Source organism: Nyctibius grandis, chromosome 25 (genome assembly GCF_013368605.1).
Source record: "Nyctibius grandis isolate bNycGra1 chromosome 25, bNycGra1.pri, whole genome shotgun sequence".
NCBI lineage: Eukaryota > Metazoa > Chordata > Aves > Nyctibiiformes > Nyctibiidae > Nyctibius > Nyctibius grandis.
The window spans coordinates 314,575-336,355 of NC_090682.1; the positions used below are offsets into that span (position 1 = coordinate 314,575).

At 52.3% G+C, this 21,781-nt stretch overlaps 1 protein-coding gene across 1 annotated transcript; it reads left to right on the plus strand.

Moving 5' to 3' along the window:
- Window positions 1–1,026: 1,026 nt before the first annotated feature.
- LOC137673380 (signal recognition particle receptor subunit alpha-like) lies at window positions 1,027–18,276 on the plus strand. The gene is made up of 5 exons (XM_068418134.1): window positions 1,027–1,035; window positions 3,366–3,578; window positions 3,655–3,819; window positions 3,945–4,043; window positions 17,956–18,276. Exons 1-5 carry the CDS (start codon window positions 1,027–1,029, stop codon window positions 18,274–18,276), a joined length of 807 nt encoding a protein of 268 aa, XP_068274235.1.
- Window positions 18,277–21,781: the final 3,505 nt, after the last annotated feature.

Consider the following 21,781-nt stretch of genomic DNA (forward strand, 5'->3'; position numbering starts at 1 on the left):
TTATAAGTACGACGATAATATATCAACATAATAATATAATAATATTATAACACCTCAGAGAGCTGGTCTTCACAACCTGCCTCCTGAAACACCACTTAGCTGCCCATCACCTCAAAAAATCAAAATTATTTTACTGCAGAGAACCCACTGGACACTCAAGCAGTAAGGTCAAACTCGCCCTGAGTGAATACAACCAAGCACAGTCAGGATGGAAAACATCAAGGGGGAAAAAAAAAAACCTCTTTTTTTTTTTAATTCTAGTAGGGTAAGATCTCTCATTTTGGATTAGCTGATTCTTCTGGAAGAACAGGCTGCTTCCACAATGCCAGCCAAACGTTAATTAACGGTGCAAAGACGCTTTAAGACGAGCTAGGGATTAAAGCCCGTAACCTTCGTTAACGGGAATATTTAAGAAGGAAGTTGGTGAAAAGCAACACGCTGAACTCCCGCTGCTGTCCAGGTCTGCCCTCAAGCCCCTCCGAAGAAGCATGTCTAACAGCTGAGGTAAAACCCTCCCCAGCTTCTCAACCAGCTGAGTTTACGGCTATAATTTAAGTTTATATTAGCTTTCGGTTGCGAATTATCTGCTCAGTCTCTAATATCAAGCCTGTTTATAAACTCCTACCTCATTTTGCTTGTTCACCTGCCTGAGCACTGTTCCTATTTCGCTCGTCCTACATGTCTGCATTACTTTAAACAGCAGAACAGGAGTTATCAGTTCAATTTTTAAGCACTAAGGACGTTTCAAAAGTCGTTTTGAACACAGGAAAAAACGCCCTTTCTAATTATAGTTACCAAGAAATAGTTGTCTAATATCACGAACTTCACTCTTCATTCTTATTTAATGCAGATAGCCAAAAAGGAAAACAAAAAAACATCAGAAATAATATCTAGTTGTCTTCTGTCTCCAAAAAAGTGCTTATTTCTCTTAAGAACAAGTCTTGGAGATTCAGCTAAGAAATATTAACCTCCAGATTTTAGGCCTGGGGAGAAGCTCTGCTCTCCAGGGGCATCAATCACGCCGGCATGGTCGAGGTAACCGAAATTAAACAGCATTACCTCAGCGCGTGGCACCACTGCTGCGGGGAAAAAAGCAGCGAGGGGACCCTGCCATGCCATGAGCGTGGCTGCCGTGAAGGAGAGGGAGCGACGGGCACTTACAAGATAAGAAGCGTCTCCCCAGTCTTCCTCCTCGAGCCTTCGGGAACATTCCAGCTATTTAGACTACAGGGAGTCGGAGAGAGCGTAAACATCAAACTCCCTGGGTTCTTGGCTCGCCTGCCCCCTTCTCCTCTCACAGCCTGGTCTCTCATCACCTTTATTAATGGCTTACATTAACAAATTACGTTAATAAATTACATAATATGCTTACAGAGTTCCTGCACAGAGTCCTCCACACCAAAGAAATCAGTTAATTTACCTTTTAAATAACCCTATCAGTTAATAGACCTTTGAGGGACAGATTGCAGCAAGGAGCCGTTATCTTGATGCCCCAAGTCAGCAACACTGAATAAACCTAACCACAACAATCCCATATGTCATATAAAGACACACTCAGCTGCAAAAACACCCCGAATACAAAGATGTATCCCAGCTAAAACCAAACACCTAACCAAAGCGTACGCCAAATCAACGCCGAGGCTCACACTTGAGCGTGTATTTACAAAAACCTTGCTGTAAGTCCACAAAACCCGCACAACAGGGCTATGCTGCTCTGTCAACGCCAGACTCCAGCCTGCAGAACCACTCCTGGGGAAATGAATGAGATGTTTTCTCCACCGACTCATCACTGAAGGAGGTGGGGAAAGGTGCGGATGCCCTTTGTCTCCACGCTCAGCAGCTACTACACAAGTAAAGCTACACCAGCACGCCTGACCTGAACACTTTAAGGGAAGTAAAAACTGCGTGCTTCCAGCTCAATGCTGGAAGATTTACCCCTCAATTTATATAAATGCCCCTCAAATTATATCAAGGAGCAAGTACAAAGTCATTGCTCATCAATTATTTTTAGCTGCTTTGAGCGCTGAGAAGAACTACCCCCAGTGAGGGCGTAATTCACATCTCCTTTTTTAATTAAGCGGCTTCAAGATGTTGGGACAAGACAGACGTTACATTCCAGTTTAAAACCCGCTACGTTTGGGCTAGAAGAATCCAAAAGGATGTTAATGAGTTGTTCCCTGTCCGACTCCGTGGGAGTCACAATGGGAGCAGGCCCGCACGGCTCGTCAAAACCACCCTAGGAAGGGACAGGCTTCTGAGGTAACGCGGACCTGTGGCACGAGGAAAACAAGCCCTTAAAACACATCAGAGGTTTGTATTTAACGCTGTGATCCTCCATTTGCTTTGGGCTCCCACCGGCTTCATGAAAACCGAGAGCGAACACAGCGAAGCCCAGCGAGGGGGGTTTTAGCACCTTCAGGGACGGCCGGCGCCTCGAGGCCTTACCTTTCCTCTCTGCTGCGCCCCTTCCTCGCCCGCTCTCATGCTAAACCTGAGGGAAAAGCAAGAAGAAGATATTTCAGCAGGCAGGGAGGAAGCTGAGGGGGGAAAAAACGGCCAAGAAAATGGCTTTTAAAGAGGGTGACGGTATGGGGGGGGGGGCGCTGACAGAGCGGCAACGCTGAGGTGAAGCTGGGTCCCAGCGCCCCCCGGCCCCCTCGGGCTCACCCCCCGCTTCGTCACCCTCGGGGCTCCTCCCATGGCAGCACCTACCCCGGCCCACCGTTGCCATGGCAACGCTGCCCCCCCCTTCCCGCCTACCCCGGCCCGCCGTCGCCATGGCAACGCTCCCCCCCCCCAGCCTACCCCGGCCCGCTGTCGCCACGGCAAAGTTCCCCCCCCTCCTCTCCCCGGTTCCCGCCCCGCACTCACCTAGCGCCGCGTGCCCAGCCCCACGCGGAGACGCCCGCCCCGCCCCGCCCCGGCGCCTCGCGCCCTGCCCCGCCCCCTGCGTGCGGCGGTGGGGAGGGGATTGCGCGAGATTTCACTGAATTCTCGCGATGCTTCACGGGGTATAAAAGGCGGCGGGCGCATGCGCCTGGCAGTCGCAGCCTGTGCGCGGCGGCGGAGGTTGGTGCGGCGGCCGCAGCCTGTCAGGGGGCGGTGTGAGGGTGCGGGGGCTGCTGTAGGCTTAGTGGGAGTGACTGTGGCCTGTTAGCCCTCAGGGGCCTTCCTCCCTCATGTCCTTTCCTTGAACTGCCTCTTTGCTTGGGTTTGTGTCCGTGCAATGTGTGTCCAACCCTGTGAGGTAGCAAGAGCAGCGCTTGGCCTCAGCTGGCTGCTGTAATTCTGTGTCCTCCTAGCTGTCTGGGACCGGGGTGATGGGGTCAGACTGTGGCTTTTTTTTGATCCGTTGCCACCTACAGATCTCGTTCTGGCTCATCGAGAACGGTTTCAGCGTCCTCATCGCCGCCTGCGACACCTTCCGCGCGGGAGTGGTGGAGCGGCTCCGCACCCACACCCATCGCCTCAACGCTCTGCACCCTCCGGAGAGCCACGGCGGGCGAACCATGGTGCAGCTCTACGAGAAGGGCTACGGCAAGGACGCCGCGGGGATCACCGTGGAGGCCATCTCTTACGGACGGCGGAAAACCACCGTCGGGAGATGCCGTTTTGGGGGAGCGTCCTGCTTAAGGTTGTCTCCTCGTCTTCCCAGCTCGGAACCAGGGCTTTGACGTGGTGCTGGTGGACACGGCGGGCCGCATGCAGGACAGCACTCCGTTGATGACGGCGCTGGCCAAACTCATCGCTGTCAACGCTCCCGACTTGGTCCTGTTCGTTGGGGAAGCGCTGGTGGGAAATGAGGCTGTGGATCAGCTGGTGAGTGTCGGGGCTTTGTTTCCTGAAAGATCGAGGGGAAAAAAATTGTGCTTTGGAGGTTTTATCGGAGATTCGGACAGCGGCAGCACCATGAACATGATTTTTGGATCAATTCTCTCCCTCAGGTCAAGTTCAACAAGGCGCTGGCTGATCACTCCATGGCCCAGACACCACGGCTCATCGATGGGATTGTCCTCACCAAATTTGATACCATTGATGACAAGGTAAGGAGACCGAGATGACTCTGCATGGAGCTTCCCACTGGGGACCAGAGGGGGAAGAGATGGGAATTGGCAAACACAGGGCGCTTCTGCGCTGTCCTGGCCACTGTCCCCTGCCGCCTTCTTGCATTTAAGCCACTTAACCAAAACTTTAGCAGCCTCAGAATCACACAGAATCAACCAGGTTGGAAGAGCCCTCTGGGATCATCGAGTCCGACCATTGCCCTGACACCACCATGTCAACTAGACCATGGCGCTAAGTGCAATGTCCAGTCTTTTCTTAAACCCCTCCAGAGATGGTGACTCCACCACCTCCCTGGGCAGCCCCTTCCAATGGCTAATGACCCTTTCTGAGAAGAAATGCTTCCTGATGTCCAACCTGACCCTCCCCTGGTGAAGCTTGAGGCTGTGTCCTCTTGTCCTATCGCTAGTTGCCTAAAATCCACCAAATTGCTGTTTGCAGCTGTCTGAGAAGAACATGCTTTACCCCGTTACCGACTAGTCTTTCCCGTGTAGTGCAGAACAGAATGAAGGGCTGCCAGCACGAGGGGTATATATTTTTTTTTTGGATAAAACTCCTTTTATCCAGCAAAACCCTTTCCCCTGGGTTCCTTCATTCTGTTTTAAGCAGCGCAGGCTCCCTCGCGGGGAGGCTGAAGCTAGAGCTTTGTATTGTTCGTGCTGCACGGGCAGCGCAAGGACCTGCTGTGCTTTTTGAGGGGTTTGAAGGTGTGTTTTGTTTTTGAGCCGGCATGGGGCCGCAGGGAGGGCTGAGGTTGCACACAGCTCGGCGCAGGATTGGCGAGGCCTAGTGTGCACCGGGTTTGGTCCTCCCTCGGCTTTTCCCCCCGCCGAGAAGAGCTCTTCCACGTCACCATCAATAACGTTCATGTTGGCTCCCTAGAGCAAAACCATCAAGGAAGAAACTGGGAATAAACTTGGTAAAACTCCATAGCTGAGCGTGCGCAAATCCCTTCTTCCCTTGCTGTCCACACACAACTGTGGTTCAGCACAGGCAAAATACATCTTGTGAGATCCACAAAGACAGTGTGTCGTGGATGCCTTATTTAAGAGACATGTTAAGAACCAGTTACAGTGTGAGAGGAAGACATACATGTCCAGAAGCCTTCTCTTAATCTCTGAACCACCCCACGGATATACATAATGAACTTTGTTGAGCGCTTTGAGATCTGCCCATTACAAGCGCAATGCGACAGTTCAGCATTTCACCATTTCAGCAACTGATCTGAGTTACAGGATCACAAAATCATAGAATCGTTTTGGTTGGAAAGGACCTTTAAGATCATCAAGTCCAACCATTAACCCAGCACTGCCAAGCCCACCACTGAACCATGTTCCTAAGCACCATATTTATGTGTCTTTTAAATGCCTCCGGGGATGGTGACTCTACCACTTCCTTGGGCAGCCTGTTCCCGTGTTTGACAGCCCTTTCGGTGAAGAAATTTTTCCTCATATCCGATCTAAACCTTCCCTGGCGCAACTTGAGGCTGTTTCGTCCTATCACTTGTTGCTTGGGAGAAGAGACCAACCCCCACTTCGTTACAACCTCCTTTCAGGTAGCTGTAGGAAGCGATAAGGTCTCCCCTGAGCTTCCTTTTCTCCAGAATAACCAGGCCCAGTTCCCTCAGCAGCTCCTCGTACCACCTGTGCTCTAGACCCTTCATCAGCTTCATTGCCCTTCTCGGACTCACTCCAACACTGACGCGGAGAAAATACTACTCAAAACTCCCACTGACATGCAGGGTTCGCTTCAGCTCCTTGCAGAACTGGATCTTCAGTACTTGCGGAAACAGCTCTGGAAAGCTCCCACATTCTGGTGTTTCCCAGTTTTTGATCCTTCACACCACAGACAAGTCCTTTGGCAGTGCCCAGTGTAGAACAGCCCTGAGGAAAACCCGGGAGCAAACCCCGGCTGTCCGAGGGGTTGCCGCAAAGAGCACACCCTTTGTCAGGGCTGAACTTAATGGGATGACTTTACGGCAGTTTGGCCAGTAGTTCCTCCAGGCACGGGTTGGTAGGCAAGTGTGGCCAGAAGGGCTTCTGCCAAACTGGAAAAGGACATACAAGAGAGTGGAAATCATGGGTATTCTCTTCCTTTGAGGGCCAAACCATAACTTGTGCTGAATCTTGCTAAAATCGAGGCTATCGTACCTGGCAGAGCTGGGCGGGACGGGTTAAAACTTCCAGCCTCCTGAGAGAGAGACCTGGGTCTGGCTCCGTGGCGGAGGGGTTTAGGGCATCAGCATCCCAGCGGGAAGACACGGAACGCACCATCCACCTCTCTCCCCTCCTCCCGACTGCTGGAGGTGCCTCATGAGGACAGCAGTGAGGCCAGGCACTCAACTGTGAGGCCACCTGACGCACGAATGGCTGTCTCTGATGTCAGGCATTGGTTTCTTGCCTGACCACCACAACAGGAGAGGGACCCCAGTTTGCTAACTCTGGCCCTCACTGGATACAGACGAGAACAGGCACAACAAAAGCAGCAGGAATCATGAAAACAACTGCTCGTGCTGAACGCAGTCAGGCTGGTTTCCAAAAAGGAAAGTGTGTCTGTGGTCCAAGAATGTGCACCAGCCCCACCGGCCCCGCACGGTTCAACCGTGTCCCCAGAGCAACGTGGTTTGTCACAGTAGGATGGTGAAGAATTGATAAGAAGAGGGAGGAGGAGCAAAGCAAAATTCCATCAAATTCAAAATTCATTACTTTCATTTAGAAATTAAATCACATTATTTTAACTAATGAGTTAAATTTCCATTCCCACACACAACAATACTCAAAGCAAGCAATTATCCAATAGTTCACCTGTATTCAGGCAATCACAACAAAAACAAGACAACAAAGAGGGGACTGTGCGAAAGGAGCAACAAATCAGTTTCCTTCTCTGACAGCGTAACAGCTTGTCAAGGGCACTTCACTCCTCCCCGTGCACCGTGTTGAGGACAAGGAGGAATGGGCTGTAAATGAAGCAAAGGAAATGCAGTTGAGGTGATATGGAAGGAGAATTCAGAGGCAGCTTGAAAGAGATCTGTGGTATCATGAGTGAAGAGAAGGAGAGAAGATTCCGTTGCAAGGAGCCCTTGTGTCAGGAGAGAAGGCGGCATTGTGGTTTGCACCTCATAATGCAAGGAACAGAGAGCTTTAACTGGAATTCTCCGTTGGCAGATAGAAAGGAAACAAAGGGACGTGGTTCTTCACACCTCACGCAGTCGAGCTGCGGAACGGACTGCAGACGGTGTAGGTGCCAAGGGCACTTAGATTCCTTCTGAGTTTGCTCTCGTGGTTATGTATCTGAGTGGGAGCCCCCAGTGATGAAAAGCTATTTCTGCTTTCAGAGTAAAGGCGAGTAGCTCCTGAGAGCAGCTTAAAGAGCCCTTCACCGGGTACCACCACGGGATACAGAGTGTTTCTGCCTGAGGAACGTTACGGTCACAGACATCGTCAGCTAGTTGTGATAATTAGTGAGATTATCGTTCCTGCAAAGGTATCTGTTATACCATGTCTGCCTTATTTCAGTTCTTTTCATCATTTATGGCTTCAGACAGTTAACAGATGAAGACATAGAACTCAGTAGGCTGCGCTTTGCTTGAGGTCTCATTTAAAAACAGAAAAAGCCTGATTTTCTGCTCCCCAGCCCTTTGGCATGGGAGTTGGTCTTGGTGAGGGAAGTCCTGTATCTCCCAGCTCAGCTGCCTCATGCTGAAACTCTTGGATTCTGTGGGTATCTCTAGGGCACACCTGGTGACTGTTACTGCTTTGTGCTCTCAGCTGTCTTTCGGAGTCTCTGGTTTCTGATAGTGCTCCTGTGTGTTGCTGGAAGAGAACGTGTCCAGAACAGATGAACCTGAATTTTGATGAACTCCCAGTTTGCAGAGTCCTACACACAGATCTCTTCTTTCCACGTGTGCGCCCTTGCTCCTCTTCCCTGGGGTGATCCAGTAAGGCATCAGTTCTTCTACAGCTTTGCTGCTTCTGAAATGCTGAAACTGGGCCTTTTAGTTGTGTGCTTTTTGATAGGCATTTTAGTCTTCCTTTCTTGATTGACCTTGCAGCTCTTGAAGCTCCTTTTGACTTTGCTAGGAATAGATGTCTATGTTTTGAAGGCTCTCTATTTCAGCTTTAATTGTCTTTTGAAGCTTGTCAGGCAGGCAGAGAGGGGTGGATGTTTTTGCCATCCCATTGTTACTGTTCTGAGGAAGTACTACTGGGTTTAGTTTCTGTGACTGTGGTTTCCTTAACCAATAATCCATGCCTTGCTTAGGGATTTTTGTTTGCCTTTGTTTCACATCTTTTTGTTTACCATCACCTTTATCAAAGCATTGCTTTCTAAAACTGTAGCTCTGTCGTGTTTTGGTATCATGCCTCCTACCAGAATGTGGAACCCAATTATTTTTAGCGTCATTCTTAGTCGTTCAATTCCTGTTAATTACAGCTGTGACTTCGCAGGATGGGCTGAGCTGAGGTAACAGCTCACTGTTGCCCGAGAGGGCGATTCCCTCCCCTGCTCCTGGTTGTCTTGCCGCTTACCTTGCGTTAGCTCTGGCGCTCAGTGTGAGGCCTGGGCCGGCGTGGTTAGTTCACCTGGCAGGAAAGAGACCAAAAAAAGGGAGGCAGGTGGGTTTCCGCTGGCTTGGGGAGTTGAATCAGCTCCTGGGGGAGTCATGTGGGTTTGAGAGAGGCTGAAGGGGAGGGACTGTAGGGCTGGAAGCAAGGGGGTTGGGAAGCCGCTCAGGTGCGTTTGCCTGAAGAACAGAGCTAATCCAGGTCAGGAAGCCTGTCTGTGCCCTGGGACCAGTTATCCCATGAAGTAGCAATTTGTTTAGAGATGACTCGTCTGCATTCTGTTCGACAATTCACGCAGGAAGGAGTCAAAACCAGAAGTGCCCTGTTGTTACTGTCTTAGACTTTGCTGTTTGGCCAGGTTTTTGTTGCAGCATTATATGCTTTGTATTACCAGCTTCCATCTGAAGGACAAATACAAACTTGGCAAGAGATTTGCCTCCTTGGACCTTGGATTTTATGTCTATACTGATTTAGCTGCACAGACCTCTCCTTCTCATGAATCTGCTGGGAGAACCTGTCAGGGGTACCTAATCTTCATCCTTTGCAAGGAACCCTTGTGTCAGTACAATCAGGATGATTGTGGTGAAAAGACACAACATTAGTTCTTTCCTGCCCACAATTTTCAACAGTTCTTCAATGCCCTGTGCTCAAATGAAAGAATCCCTTTGTGATGGGAGGGGGCCTGTCCTGGTTTGGCCCAAACCAGGCCAATTAGTCTTAGAGAAACCAAGGTCACTGCTAAATTCCTCATTGCTTATGAGTGAAGAGCCGAAGGGGGGTCGCACCTGCAGGGAGGAGCAGACAGGGCAGGTGACCCAAGATTGACCAACGAGGTATTCCATCCCATACACGTCATTCTCACTTTCCTATTTACCACTAACCCACTGCCTCCTGGAGGTGGGGCCCAGGAGGGAGGGGCCCTCCTGTCTCCCACTGATTGGTACCAGCTTTGCCAATTCTCCAGTTAAAAGCCTGCAGATGTGATGGCAGGGGAGCTACTGCATTTTCCCCTCTGCCTGTGCTGGGGGGAGCAACTCTGCCTGAGGAGGATTTCCAAGCTCTCGATCTTGGTTTTGTGTATATTTGTATATATTTGATTATTCCAATATTATTATTACACTCTTTTTCATTATTATAGTTTATTAACACTGTTTTAATTTCCAACCCATAAGTCTCTCTCCCTTTTCCCTTTCCCTTTGGGTGTGGGGGGGAGGGTTAACAGAGAGCATCTGCCACAGGTTTAATAGCTGGCCCAGCTTTAAACTGTGACAGGGCCGAATCAGCCACGAGGTGTGGGGAGCACAGGTTTGGCAAGGCTGCCTGCTGCTCGGACTGTGATCTTTTGGCGGGGATTTTGCATGTCCTGCTCCAGGTGTATCTATAGATTTTTCTGTCTACGATGGGTAGCTTTTTTGGCATCACCACCACGTAAGACTTTGTGATGAGTATCCTCATATGTTTTAATCAGATTTGTTCCGAAATTGTCACTAGTTCCTACCCACCTTCTGTCTTGTTTTAGTTGCCATAGCACTCTGCAGAGCGTAGTGACCTGTGGAGCCATAGTCAGAGAAACAAATTCCTGACAGCTGGACACAATATTGTTAAATATAAATAAAGTAAAAACAATTTACCAGCCATTTTTTGCCAGACTAGCAATGTCCCTGAAGCCTGTGAAATTTCTCCAGCTTGGCTGGTACATCCCAGCTGAATGCAGGGTACCTGACTTCAGGATCTCCTTGCTTGTATCCCCTACAGTCGTGTCTCATTGATTACCCTACCAGTACAAGTTACCCCAGAACAGGTCTTTAAGTATTAACAAGACTCCCTGATGATCTCAGGTCTTCATTAAAGCTTAAGTAATTTTTCTTGTTAGTCTCAGAGGTTTAAAAAAATGCTGACTTTGATGTGTTTGTTTCTTGCTATGAAAAGAATGTGTTGGGAAAAGAAGTAAGGACCAAAAATCTTAGCTCGTGCTTGAGTGGTGCCACTTTCTCATGTGTTGCCTTCATTCTCTGGCACAGATAAAAGGAACTCTTATTTTTGCTGTTCTTAATGTCTTTGCATCTTTGTTCCACCACACAGAGATGAGTGGAGACCCTGTTGCCATTGATGAGGTGGGCAAATAATGACTTACAGGGAAGGCTGCCAGAGAAAATGTATTTTTTAACTGTTCTTTGCACAATCTGTCTATTAAGTTTGGACTACTCCTTGACTTTTATAGGCTTCCCACTGGTCCCAGGATCTATCCATAACCATCTGCCTGCAAATTATGTGCAAATGCCAGCACTCCCAGCATTGCAGAAGAGCCTGGCCACACCAAGGAGCAGTGAGAGGTTTGAGAGCGGCTGTGCTAGGAACGACCTGGGAAGATCTCTAAACACAGCAATGCACACTGTGTTTATTTCCAGACTTTATTGCTGGCTGTTTTTTGTAGTCTTGGGGTTTTTTTCTCTCCACTTGTGGTTCCACAACCAGCTATGAAGCTGCCATGCTAAGAGTCGATACCTTGCAGTATTTGGTGAGTCTCATGGCCAGTCAGTAAAAGGTGTGAGCCCTTGAGCTCCTAAGGTGACTTAAATGAGACCATTAGCCACTGTAAAGGTGGGCACCTATCTGTGCCATTAAATCTGTAATTCTGGCTTTTCTTGATGGGAAAGTGGATGGGGGAAACATCAAAAGCAGGACTGGTCTCACCTTCTGTGCCCTTTGTAGGGGGATAGAGAAGGCACGGCATTCAGTGCAGCTCCGGGTACCAAGACTTCCCCAGGGAGAGGAGAGGCTGTAGCTGAGCATCCTTCAGGAGCTGCTGCTTCGGCGCTGGGGTGCAGCTTTGCTGCCCCCTCCCCATGGCTGGGTGCAGGGACACGGAAGTATCCTGAAAGCACAGGACAAATGCCTTGGCAGATGATGTCAACCTTTAAAATAGGTCATACTTTAGCAGGACTCGGAGAATTGTGATCTGTGCGTTCTGTGAGCTGTGGACAGAGCCTGGGATGTGCTGCAGCTGGGGTAACTTGCCCTCATGCTGTGCTGATGGGGAGAACAACTGGCATCTTGCAGCTGGATCAGGTATTTGTGGCAGCCTTTGGATACCTGAGTGGTGCCCAGAGAATGCGCTTTAGCTGCCCTCTGTTTGCTCAGCGAGCTCAGTTTCTCTCTGCAGTTGTCGCTTCCAGTTGCGGTAGAGGCTTGGCCCTCAGCTTCAGACGGGCAGTGTCCACGTTCCAGAACTGTGGCACTGGCTTTCTTTGCAAGTTTTGCAGACTGGGGGAGAGTGTGAAGGCTAAGGGTTAATAGTGTTTAGGCACTGACTCATATGCCACTTTAATATTTTGGATGCAATGAAAATACTAGTCAAACACTGGAGGAACCGTGTCCTTTCACAGAGATACCTGTCTGCATGTGAAAATAATTCCTTGTTTGCTCTTCAGCGTTCGCATGTTTAAAGGTCTAGCCACGGAGAGTAGACAGTCTGTTGTGATGTTAACTGGCAGCTTGTGGTTTGAAATTTGCTTTCGGTTAAATAAAATACATGTGAATATCGGATTTCTGGTTAAAAAGTACCAAATGGTTAGGTCACCAGAATGTAGATGTATTTTGAGAGAACATATTTTCTTAGGTAACGGCTTGGCCAGTTCTGTTGGAATTGTTGTGTTACATTTGAAATTTATGAACAGCCATATTTGAGAAGTGATTTTTGGGTTGTGACAATTGATAAATACGAGCTTAGTGTCTGTACTCAACTTCTTAAACCAGAAGCCAAAGCTATTGTCTAAAAGCTCTTTGGAGTGATGCTGAAGTGTGCCTCAGCAGTACACTGAGAGGAGAGTTTTGACACACTTTGAATTTTCCTGTTTTTTCAACTTGCTTAGAGAGTCTCTTAAGTTACTCATGAAGTTAACTGGTTATTTTAGGCCTTCAGGCTTCTTTTCCCTGTGAAGTCCTTGAGGTTAGTAAGAGGGAGTTGTTTTCTGTCAACTGCGTGTGTCTAGTAACTAAAGGAACTTCAGAAGAACTGCTTCCGAGATAACATACCAGACTAGCTATAATTTGCCCTTATGACTCCAGAAATTTCAGAGGAGCCCCAGTGTAAGATACTGAACTGCTAAAGAGCACTTGACATGTATTTCTTCAAAGAAAAATGAATTAAAAACGCTGTCAAACATGTTACCAACATTCTCTTACGTCTTGATGTCTTTCTCGCCTTCCCTCTTTAACTTCAAAACCCCTGCACAACACCCCCAAACCAAACACATCTCTGCTGGGTTTTCAATTTCATACATGACTTTCTCAGCATGCACATCTGCTAAGAACCTTTTACAGAAAGACAGGGACAACCCAGGTACCAAATAGTAAGACTCAGGTAAACGCCACATCTGTGTCAGTGTTTTATCTGGACACACGTTATGCACAGTCCACAAATTTATGTGCGTACCGAGTTCACTGAGAAGTTGCAGCAGCAGCAGCGTAATGTTGAATGTTTTTTGCTCAGGAAGATGGTCTCATGGGTGTTGGGCATGTGGCCAAAACTAGCCAAGTTTTGTCATGTTTTTAAGAACCTGGGCTCTTGGCAGGGCATATGCAGATGGACACAGAAGGGTCTTGGGGAAAAAGAGAGAGAGTCCCACCCCGGGGACTTGTTTCCAGAGCGCTTCGCCATGCTGCCCTGGAGCAGAGTGCATCATGGTTTGGTTTTTGGGAATCCTTCAGTGTTTGTTTTTTTGGGGTGCAAGGGTGGTGAACTCTCTTTTCCGCTCTCTCATACTTTCTGTCCTCTTTCTCTTTTTCTTTTTTCCTTTTCTCTCTTTTCTCAATGCCTTTAGAAACCCAAGACACTTAACCACCATGCCACTTTCCCTGTATTAATAAATTGTTCTTAATTTCATACCAGTTATTTGGTGTCGTTTCACCTTAATTTACTCCAAGGGGTTTATGAACTATTTGCGACCAGGTCATAACATTAAATTGGCGCAGTCGGCAGGATCCCTTGCTAAGAGTAAAGTAACCGGTGGCGCCCAGACTCAAGTAAGAGCGAGTTCTCTTCAGAAGGGAGTCTGCCGGGGAGGAAGATATCATCCCTCTGAGGGACAATGATGAATTCAAAAAATAGGACCCCCCTGGGGGAGTCCATTGTGGATTGTAGTCCTCTCCTAGAGAAACTGCAGAGCTACAACGCTCGTCCTTCCCCTCCCGCTATGACCTGGACACATAATAATTGGCATGACCCCAAGCTGTAGTGGACCAGATTACGGTCTTGACGAAGGAACGAAAATTCAAGCTTGGAAAAGGGAAAGTGCTGGTCTGTGGTGTTTTGGGTGCCTGCTCTGCTGGCTGCACGAAAGCAAAGGCAAACAAATCAGCAAAAAGAGCAGGAAACAGTTAAATCTGGACAAGACCTGATCAAAGGCATACAGGAACAGCTAGAAAGTGAAAGAGAGCAATTAGCTGCCGAAAGGGCAATTAACCAACGGCTTCACACCACCTTAGCGGGATCCTTTGAAGGAGAAAAACTTCTCCCGGAGGAGTTAGAACTTAAAGACTGGGAATCATCCACCCGGAGGGAGCCAGAATTTACACAACTGACTCAAACTGATGCCCGAAGAGAAAAATACCCTCTGTATCCCTCCGGGGAGTTGGATGAACTAAGGGGGAGGCTTTACCCAGACAAAAGGGAAGTACTATTGCGCCCCTTGATTAAAACTGAGACAACGAATGATGGGCAGGGGGGAGCACAAGTCACCACTCATACGATCCCCCACTCCTTTACAGATTTGGCAAAAGTTCAGCAAAAAATATTCCCGGGGACCCCAAGAAACAGAAACTGAATACAGCTTGTGGGCAGGGGGGATCTCTAAGGGAATTCCTAGAGAAATAATGGACGCGTTACCTACCAGCCATTTGGAAAGCTTAACACGTAACTGAGATAGGGTTAAGGGACCAGAGCCACCCCCAGAAGGTAATCCCCCTGAGGGACCCGGTGGCCTGACCCCTTCAGCCCCTCCCGAACCAAGACCTACTGATTTAACCGTTTCAGAGCCGGGAAACCTGTGGTGCCGTCCCCAGTGAGGGGGCCGGGGGACGGCCAATGGATACACGTAAGAGGGCTCACCGAGAATAAGTGAGGAGATATGATGATCACCTTTCCCCTTGGCCCTTTTAAAACTCCTGTTACCTTTGTTGTGGACACTGGGGCACAAATGTCAGCACTCCAGAGGTTGCCGCCCATAACGGCATTTTCCCAGGTAAGAAGCTAATCGGGACCACCGATGCCCATGGCAAAGAGCACAAGATCGATACTCGGTGGATTGTTCCTCCTTTTTAACAACTGGCTCTGTGCTGGGCCGAGTCCTGCTCTCTTCTCTCTTTCAGGAACTACGCAGAGGAAAAGGACCGGATGACAGAATGCTAAATGAATGCTGATACTAGACCTATTAATCACTTGTGCAATCATTTGTTTATGTATCTTTATAACATGCATTTATCGTCATCGCACAAGGTGTTTTGGGGAGGGAACTTATGTATCTTGTTAATCTAATTAATCAGTTATGTAGATTGTGGAGAAAAGAATTTTAATGCTTAATACAAGGTTTTGTCAGAATGTGTGTGTGGGGGGGGCAAGATCAAGGACCTTAATTCAAGGCATGTGTACTTGCTGAGGATACCCCTCCAAAGGGCTGGAGAAAACAGGACCCTACCTGCAATATGTCTCCTATACCTCAAATAACCATTTTAAATTTTACAGAACCTTAAGAGGCATCAATTTGTTCTGGAAAACATAACCCAGCAGATGCATGTCCTGAGCAATTGGACCAGATATGCTTTTGGAGATTTGAATCAGCAAGTACAACAAGTCTCTAAAATGACCCTTCAAAATAGGTTAGCACTAAACATGCTATTGTTGAAGGAGCATGTGGAATGTTACATCTCAGCGAAGGAGAATGATGTGTTACAATCCACAACGCCTCTACCTCTATAGACGAAGCTCGTGCAAAGATGAAGGAGACTGCGGACGGAATGGCTGAATTATTCCAATCAATGCAACCAAAAGACTGGTTTGATGGACTGGCTCCTGGGTCCAGGATCACATCCAGATTAAAATCTCTGGGACTCACGGGGTGGGGAAAATGGAGACACACATTGGAATCACTTTGTTGATTGAGATTGTATTGATGATGCTCGGCATGGCTATCGTGCCATGCATGGTCACTCGATTACTGTCTTCTGCCTCTTCTCTTTCCTCTCCCTCTATCCGCTCTGTAAAAATCACCACTACTGACGAGGACCTGGAACTACCAACTGGCCCAGGTGACTTAGGGGACATACAAACAAGAGTTTAAGTCACAGGGTCTTTGTATGCCTTAAACAACTTGTTTGACAACTCTGGCTGGAGGAGGGGATGGGTGCTACAGAGGCCTGCAAGTCTGGCAAGAGATAAGGGCCTTGGGAAGAGAACAATACCTTTGCTGTGCCTTCATTGGTGTGATTTACTGCTCTGGCTGGAGGAAGAGAGAAGTCCTGCGGAGGCCGCATGGTACCTTTTCCTTGGGGCCAGCCTACATGTGCAACAACTTTGCAAGGCGTGAACCACGCTTGTGCAGAGCGGGGTCATACAGCGGACACCACAACTAGGGGGGATCACGACCACCAGACACCCCTTGGGGGACCACCGACTCATTTTGAGAACAATCTAGGACTACAGTGTGCAGGCGTTCCCAGTGAGAAGCAAGTGGAGGGGGGAGACAAGAGGGATGTTACCACCCTCTCCTATCTCGCATGCAAATGCCCTAAAGTATTTAGACCTTCTCCCTTGCGATGCTGGTGCGCGCTCCCACCCCCCCATTTACCGGAGGAGCAGCCCTGCAAGCGGTTTACCAACTCTACAGCCAGCTCACATGGCTGGATCCAAGGGCGGTGATCTCTCTTTTCCTCTCTCTCATAGTCTCTCTCCTCTTTCTCGTGCGAGGCCCTTGTGCCCCCCCCGTGTGACCCCCTCTCCCCAGTGGGATCCCTCTGGGAGCCCCATGTGCCCCCTCGCCCATGCGACTACCCCACGCGAGGTCTCGTGCACCCCCCGTGTGACCCCACCCCCACCCCATCCCGCGGGGGTTCGGGTGAGGGGCCCCGTGCGACAGCCCCCCCCCACTGCACACGCGTGTGCCCACACGGCCCCGCTCGCTGCCGCGAGGAGCTGGAGGCGCCGCTGGGTTTATGAGGAGGGGGGGGCCGCCCCTCGGCCCTTTTGGGTCGATTTTTCCTGATTTTGGCCCTTTTCCCCCGATTCCAGCGGGTGGGGGCTGGGGGAGGGGTGAAGGCACCTCGCGGGGCGGGGGGGGACACTTGGACACACGCAGCCCCGTCCCGAAGCCGCGCCGCGGGGGCGGGCGGACAGCTGGGACGCCCCGCACCCATCTCCCACACCCCACAGTCTCCTGTCCAGGCCCGGCCGCCCCGGTCCTCGTGGGGGTCGTGGGGGTCCCGGCTGCCGGGGGCCTCTCCCCCAAACCGTTCCTGCCCCAAATCCACCTTTTCTCCCCCCGAAAAGCAGCGGCACCGAAAAAAGCACCTTAAAAAAAGCCAAAATGCCCCAAAAAGGGAGGTGGGGGAGGAGCGGGGGGAACCCCTCCTCCCCCAAACCCCAGGGGGATCCCCCCAAGTGTCCTCAAAACGGGGGGGCTTCCCCGCATATCCCCGGGGGGGTCCCCAACGTGGGGGGGGGGTCACAGAAAGAGGGCCCCCTGTCCTCAGGACCCCCCACTCCCCCGCCACCGCCGTGGGGCACCCGCGCCCCCCCAGTAACCCCAAGCGCCGAGGGGGGGTAGCGGGAGGGGGGGGGGGGGAAGACGGTGGGGATGCCGCCCTCCTCGGGGGGGGGCAAGGGTCTCAGGGGCAGCCCCCGCCCCCCAAGTTTTGGGGAGTGGGTGTGGAGCCCCCCCTTCCTCCTCCACCACCATCGAGGACGCCCAAGACCGCAACGGCCGCCGCTGCCGGGGGTGGCGCCGGGGGGGCGTCCCTTGACGGGGGGTCCCGGTGACACGGGGGTTCCCGCCGCCGGCCAAGCCCGGGCGCAGGGCGGGGGGTGGCGGCTCCGGGGGGGGCCGCGGGCGGACAGACAGACGCGGGGAGCGGCGCGCCGCGGTACCGCCGTCAGCACGCGCTCCCCCGCACCGGCGTCTCCGCCCCCCCCTCCCCTTCCCCGCCGTACCCAGCTCAGCCGTAAGGATGCGCCGGGCGGGGCCGGGGCCGCCGGACGCTCAGGGCCCCCCCGGGGCCGCCCGGCCGCGGCCCCCCAGCGCCGAGTCCGGCGGGACGGGCCGGGGCGGCTGCGGGACAGGGACAGCGGCCGCGGGCGGCGGGTGCCGGCGAAGGCGTCTTCCTCGGTGCCGGCGGCCGAGGCCGAGTCGCCGTCCCGGTGCCGCCGGCGCTGCTCTCCCGCGGGGGCGGGTCCGGCGGCGGCTGCTCCGGGGCGGCGCGCGGCGGCACCGACCTGCTCAGGCCGATCAACGCCCCGAGCGCGCCGGGTGCCGGCAGCGCCGGTCCGGCCGTGTCGGGGGAAGAGGGTGGTCGCGCCGGGGAGCGGGAGGAGACCCTCGGGAACGGCCGCCAGCCCCCGGCGCTGCGGCAGACGGCGGGGCGGGCGGCGGGGGGGCGGTGAGGAGGCAGGAGGGGAAGGGGGGGTGCCCCCCGTATTGCGGCCGGGGGAGGGCGGCCAGGGCCGGGGGGGGGACATGGGGGGAGGGGGGTAAGGGGGGGCCGGGGACCCGGGCGCCTGTGTCCTGCGTCCCCCACTGACACTGGATGTAGGGCAGGGACCCCCCAGCCTCCCCCCCAGGGGACCCAAGTGTCCGGGTGCTGCACCCCGCCGCCAACCCCAGTTATCGAGCAGGGACCCCCCCAAGCCCACCCACCACAGGGGACCCGCACGTGTGGGCACGGGCCCCCCACTGACCCCAAGGGCGGGGACCCCCCCAGACCGCTCCCCCAGCACAGGGGACCCAGGGGCCGTGAAAGTAAATCGGCAGAGAAGGCTGGAAACGCCCTGGGGGGCTTTTGAATACAGTTTATTTATTCCCTGTCACTGAGACAGACACAAAGGCACCTGCGGCAGCAAAGCGGGGGGATGAGAACCGAAAGCCGCGATCTTCGCTGCGAAACCGCGGGGGGGGCAAACACCCCCCAAATGCAGGTACCGGCGTGCGCGCAGGGCTTGGCCCGCAGTAATGAACCCCCTTCTGGGGAAGGGAGCTTTGAGGGGAGGGAAGTGGTGAGAAAATGGCTCAGGGGCTGTACTCGAGAAGAAAACCCCTTCCTGAATTTCTTGAGAGCCGCCAAAGCTGCTCACGGGGAGGGACGGCACCTCCCGGCTGCCCTCCGAGGCTGGCAGAGGTGTCCGTCCCGGGGCTCTCCTTCCCTCGAACCTTTTATCTCCTGCTGCCAGCGGGAACGAAAAGCCACCCGGGCCCGGTAAGGAAAGGATGGGGAGCAGCAGCCCGCCCGCCTCCCTGCTCAGGCATGCCCAGGGGCTCACCCGCTCACCCCCTGCACCAGAAACCGGCTCAAATGCCACGGCACAGACCGAGGGGGCACCACGCCGATGCCTGAACCCGCTGTTGTCCCCACCTGACTTTTAGAACCGCAGGAATAAGCATCCCCTTCCCACCTCGTCCACAGCAAACTCCCATCACGGAAGGTTTTCCCCGCTGTGGTTCATGATCGGCATCGCTCGTGCTCGCGTGCGTTGGCGTCGCAGGTCCTCGCCCTTCGGGGTGGGTTTGCTGCCGTGGTGGCCCCGATGGGGAAAGATGGCCCTGATCTCCTGGGAGAGCGGGTCTGCGATCCGCTGCGCTTGGGTTTGTGCTGTGGAGTCTGGCTAAACCTGCGTGAAAGGCACCGTCCGGGGGCCGAAATGGAGACCAGAGATCTGGGATCACGCTGGGATCACTCACAACAGGGATCCACAGGGGGATTTAACCAAATCCCCCCATTTTAAGCCCTCCCTCTGCAGAGGATCTCAGGAGAGCGAGCACACAAAGCTAAATCCTCTCTTCAATCGAGACACAAACCCGGGGGGGTGTGTGATTATCCTGTTGGAAATAGGAAACTTTTCAGCCTTCCTGTGGAGCCAACAAGAAGGGGCATCGACGTGAACACGCCCGGTGCTGCGGTCTGCGGGGCGCGCGCCTGCGGTGCGGTATTGCTGACCGTGCTGGGGACGGGATGAGCTGACACGCAACTGTTTTCTGACCTGTTTAGTGCACGGATACGCCTTGACCTTCCCCCACTCGCAGGGTGGAGCTCCCCAATGTGACGGTAGATAAGTTATCTTAAGTTCTTGATGGCTTTTTTCTTGCTGCCTTTGGTGGGCATCTGTTAGTGGGAGAAGCATCTGGTTAACTAGAATCAGGTTTTAAAAGGGATTAAGGGGGAGAGAGGGAAATGTCAGCGTTAAGTGGTGTGTTCCCAGAACAAAAACTGACTCAGGGATCATTTAGAGCCCGGGGGGTGGGGAGGACTCCCCCTCCCTGCCAGCGCACACTGGGATGCCACGCTTGCAGCCTGGGGCTCTCCTGGCCCAAAGCAAGCTTAAAAGTTCCCCAGAGAAGTTGGTTTAGGTCCCCAGCTGATCTTGTGCCTCAAGTGTAATTTTTTAAAGGCGTTCTCATCAAAACGAACGAGTTTGGTGTTTATTTGTCGGTTTGGGAAAGGCGGTGGAGCCCAGAGGCTTTGTACAAACACTTGCACCTCGCCCTGCTGCCCGTGGGCTCACGTTCATTCCCGAGCAGGATCGCAGCCCGCAGGCACGGCGAGGGCTCTGCTGCTGGCCAGACAGGCAGCTCTGTTGGCTCTTTGGCTGCCCTGCCACGGATGGTCATGGCTTTCTGGCTTCGGCCCCGTCCTGCCCCTGGCAACTGCTGGCCTTTCCAAGGATCTCGGGGAGGTGGGGAAGGGTTCCCGGGGTCAGCCTCAGCGCGCCCTTTTGCTGGCGCCCTGCTCGAGCCTGACCCGCTCCCTGTGTCTCTTGTCCTTGAGGGAGGGGGTGAGGCAACGGCAGAAACTCTCCTGGGGACGTTCCCCTACGAGGTGCACAAGGAGATGGCTCAGACCTTCCGTGTGCAGGTACCGCAAGAGCTGTGGGCAGGATGCCCGGGAAGGAGGCAGGGCTGTCCGCAAGCCCTTGGAGGAAAGAGTGCGGAGGGTGGCCCCAGCAGCCCCTGTCCTCCCACGCCCCTTGCTCCTGCGGGGACATGGCGAGAGGAGAGCGAACGGGGCTTGGCTCTGCTGGAAGTTCTTGTGAGGGTCTGGCCAGAGATCAGAGAGCGCTACTGCAAGAAGGGTCAGCTCCGGCTGCAGAGAGAGATTCAGCCCTAGGCAAACACTTGGATCTCACAAATACACATAGAGCCTTAAAAATGAAGCGGACGGTCTGTGGCAGACAAGTCAGGGTCTGCACTCCGAGAAGGAGATGCTCCTTAAAAGCACAGAAGAGCGGTGTGTGAGTTTAGACAACACGGTTGGGGAAAACTGAGCTTGGAAAGTGAGAACGGAAGAGATGGAAACGGAACTCAAGACTGAACATAAAGAACTTAAAAAAGCAATGACAGACATAAATAATTTATGATCCATTTATGATGGATCATAAATAAATCCCTGGAAAGCTTGCCAGTTATTGCTGAACAGGAAAGCAGCAAAATTAAAATGAGCTAAGATTTTTTGTGAGAGGATGCACAAAAGCTTATACTTGGAATATTTCTTCATGCTCTTGCTCTTATGTTAGCTGTCGTTGTACACGTGCAAACCTGTGCTGCTGTCCTGCTGCTACTGCAGCCCAAGCAAGGAGGTGGATCCTTTCTGGGTTACTATTAGTATTTCGGTAACCACGAGGATCAGTGGTTGGTATTTGTTCGTCAAGGCTGCAGAAATGCAGAGTCATGGCCATTGCTTTTGCGCCGTCAAGCACAACTGTGATCCTTCCTGGCTGAATTTTTAGTTTAGCCAAGCTCTCGGCTTTTGGGAATCCACTGTAATTTCAATGTAGCACTCCAGCAGTGAGATGAGCCTTTTCCCCCTATTCTCTGTCCCCTTTCCCACCTGCTTTGTGTTAGTTTTGTTTAGTCTTCTGTTTGAAATGGGAGTTAATACATTGACTGTTGGTTCTGGGG

What these genes read in the sequence shown, in the direction of transcription:
- LOC137673380 (XM_068418134.1), top strand. An exon ending in CCGTGGAGGCCATCTCTTAC is followed by an intron (nt 3,579 to 3,654) that starts GGACGGCGGAAA and finishes CTCGTCTTCCCA; the next exon opens with GCTCGGAACCAGGGCTTTGA. An exon ending in ATGAGGCTGTGGATCAGCTG is followed by an intron (nt 3,820 to 3,944) that starts GTGAGTGTCGGG and finishes TCTCTCCCTCAG; the next exon opens with GTCAAGTTCAACAAGGCGCT.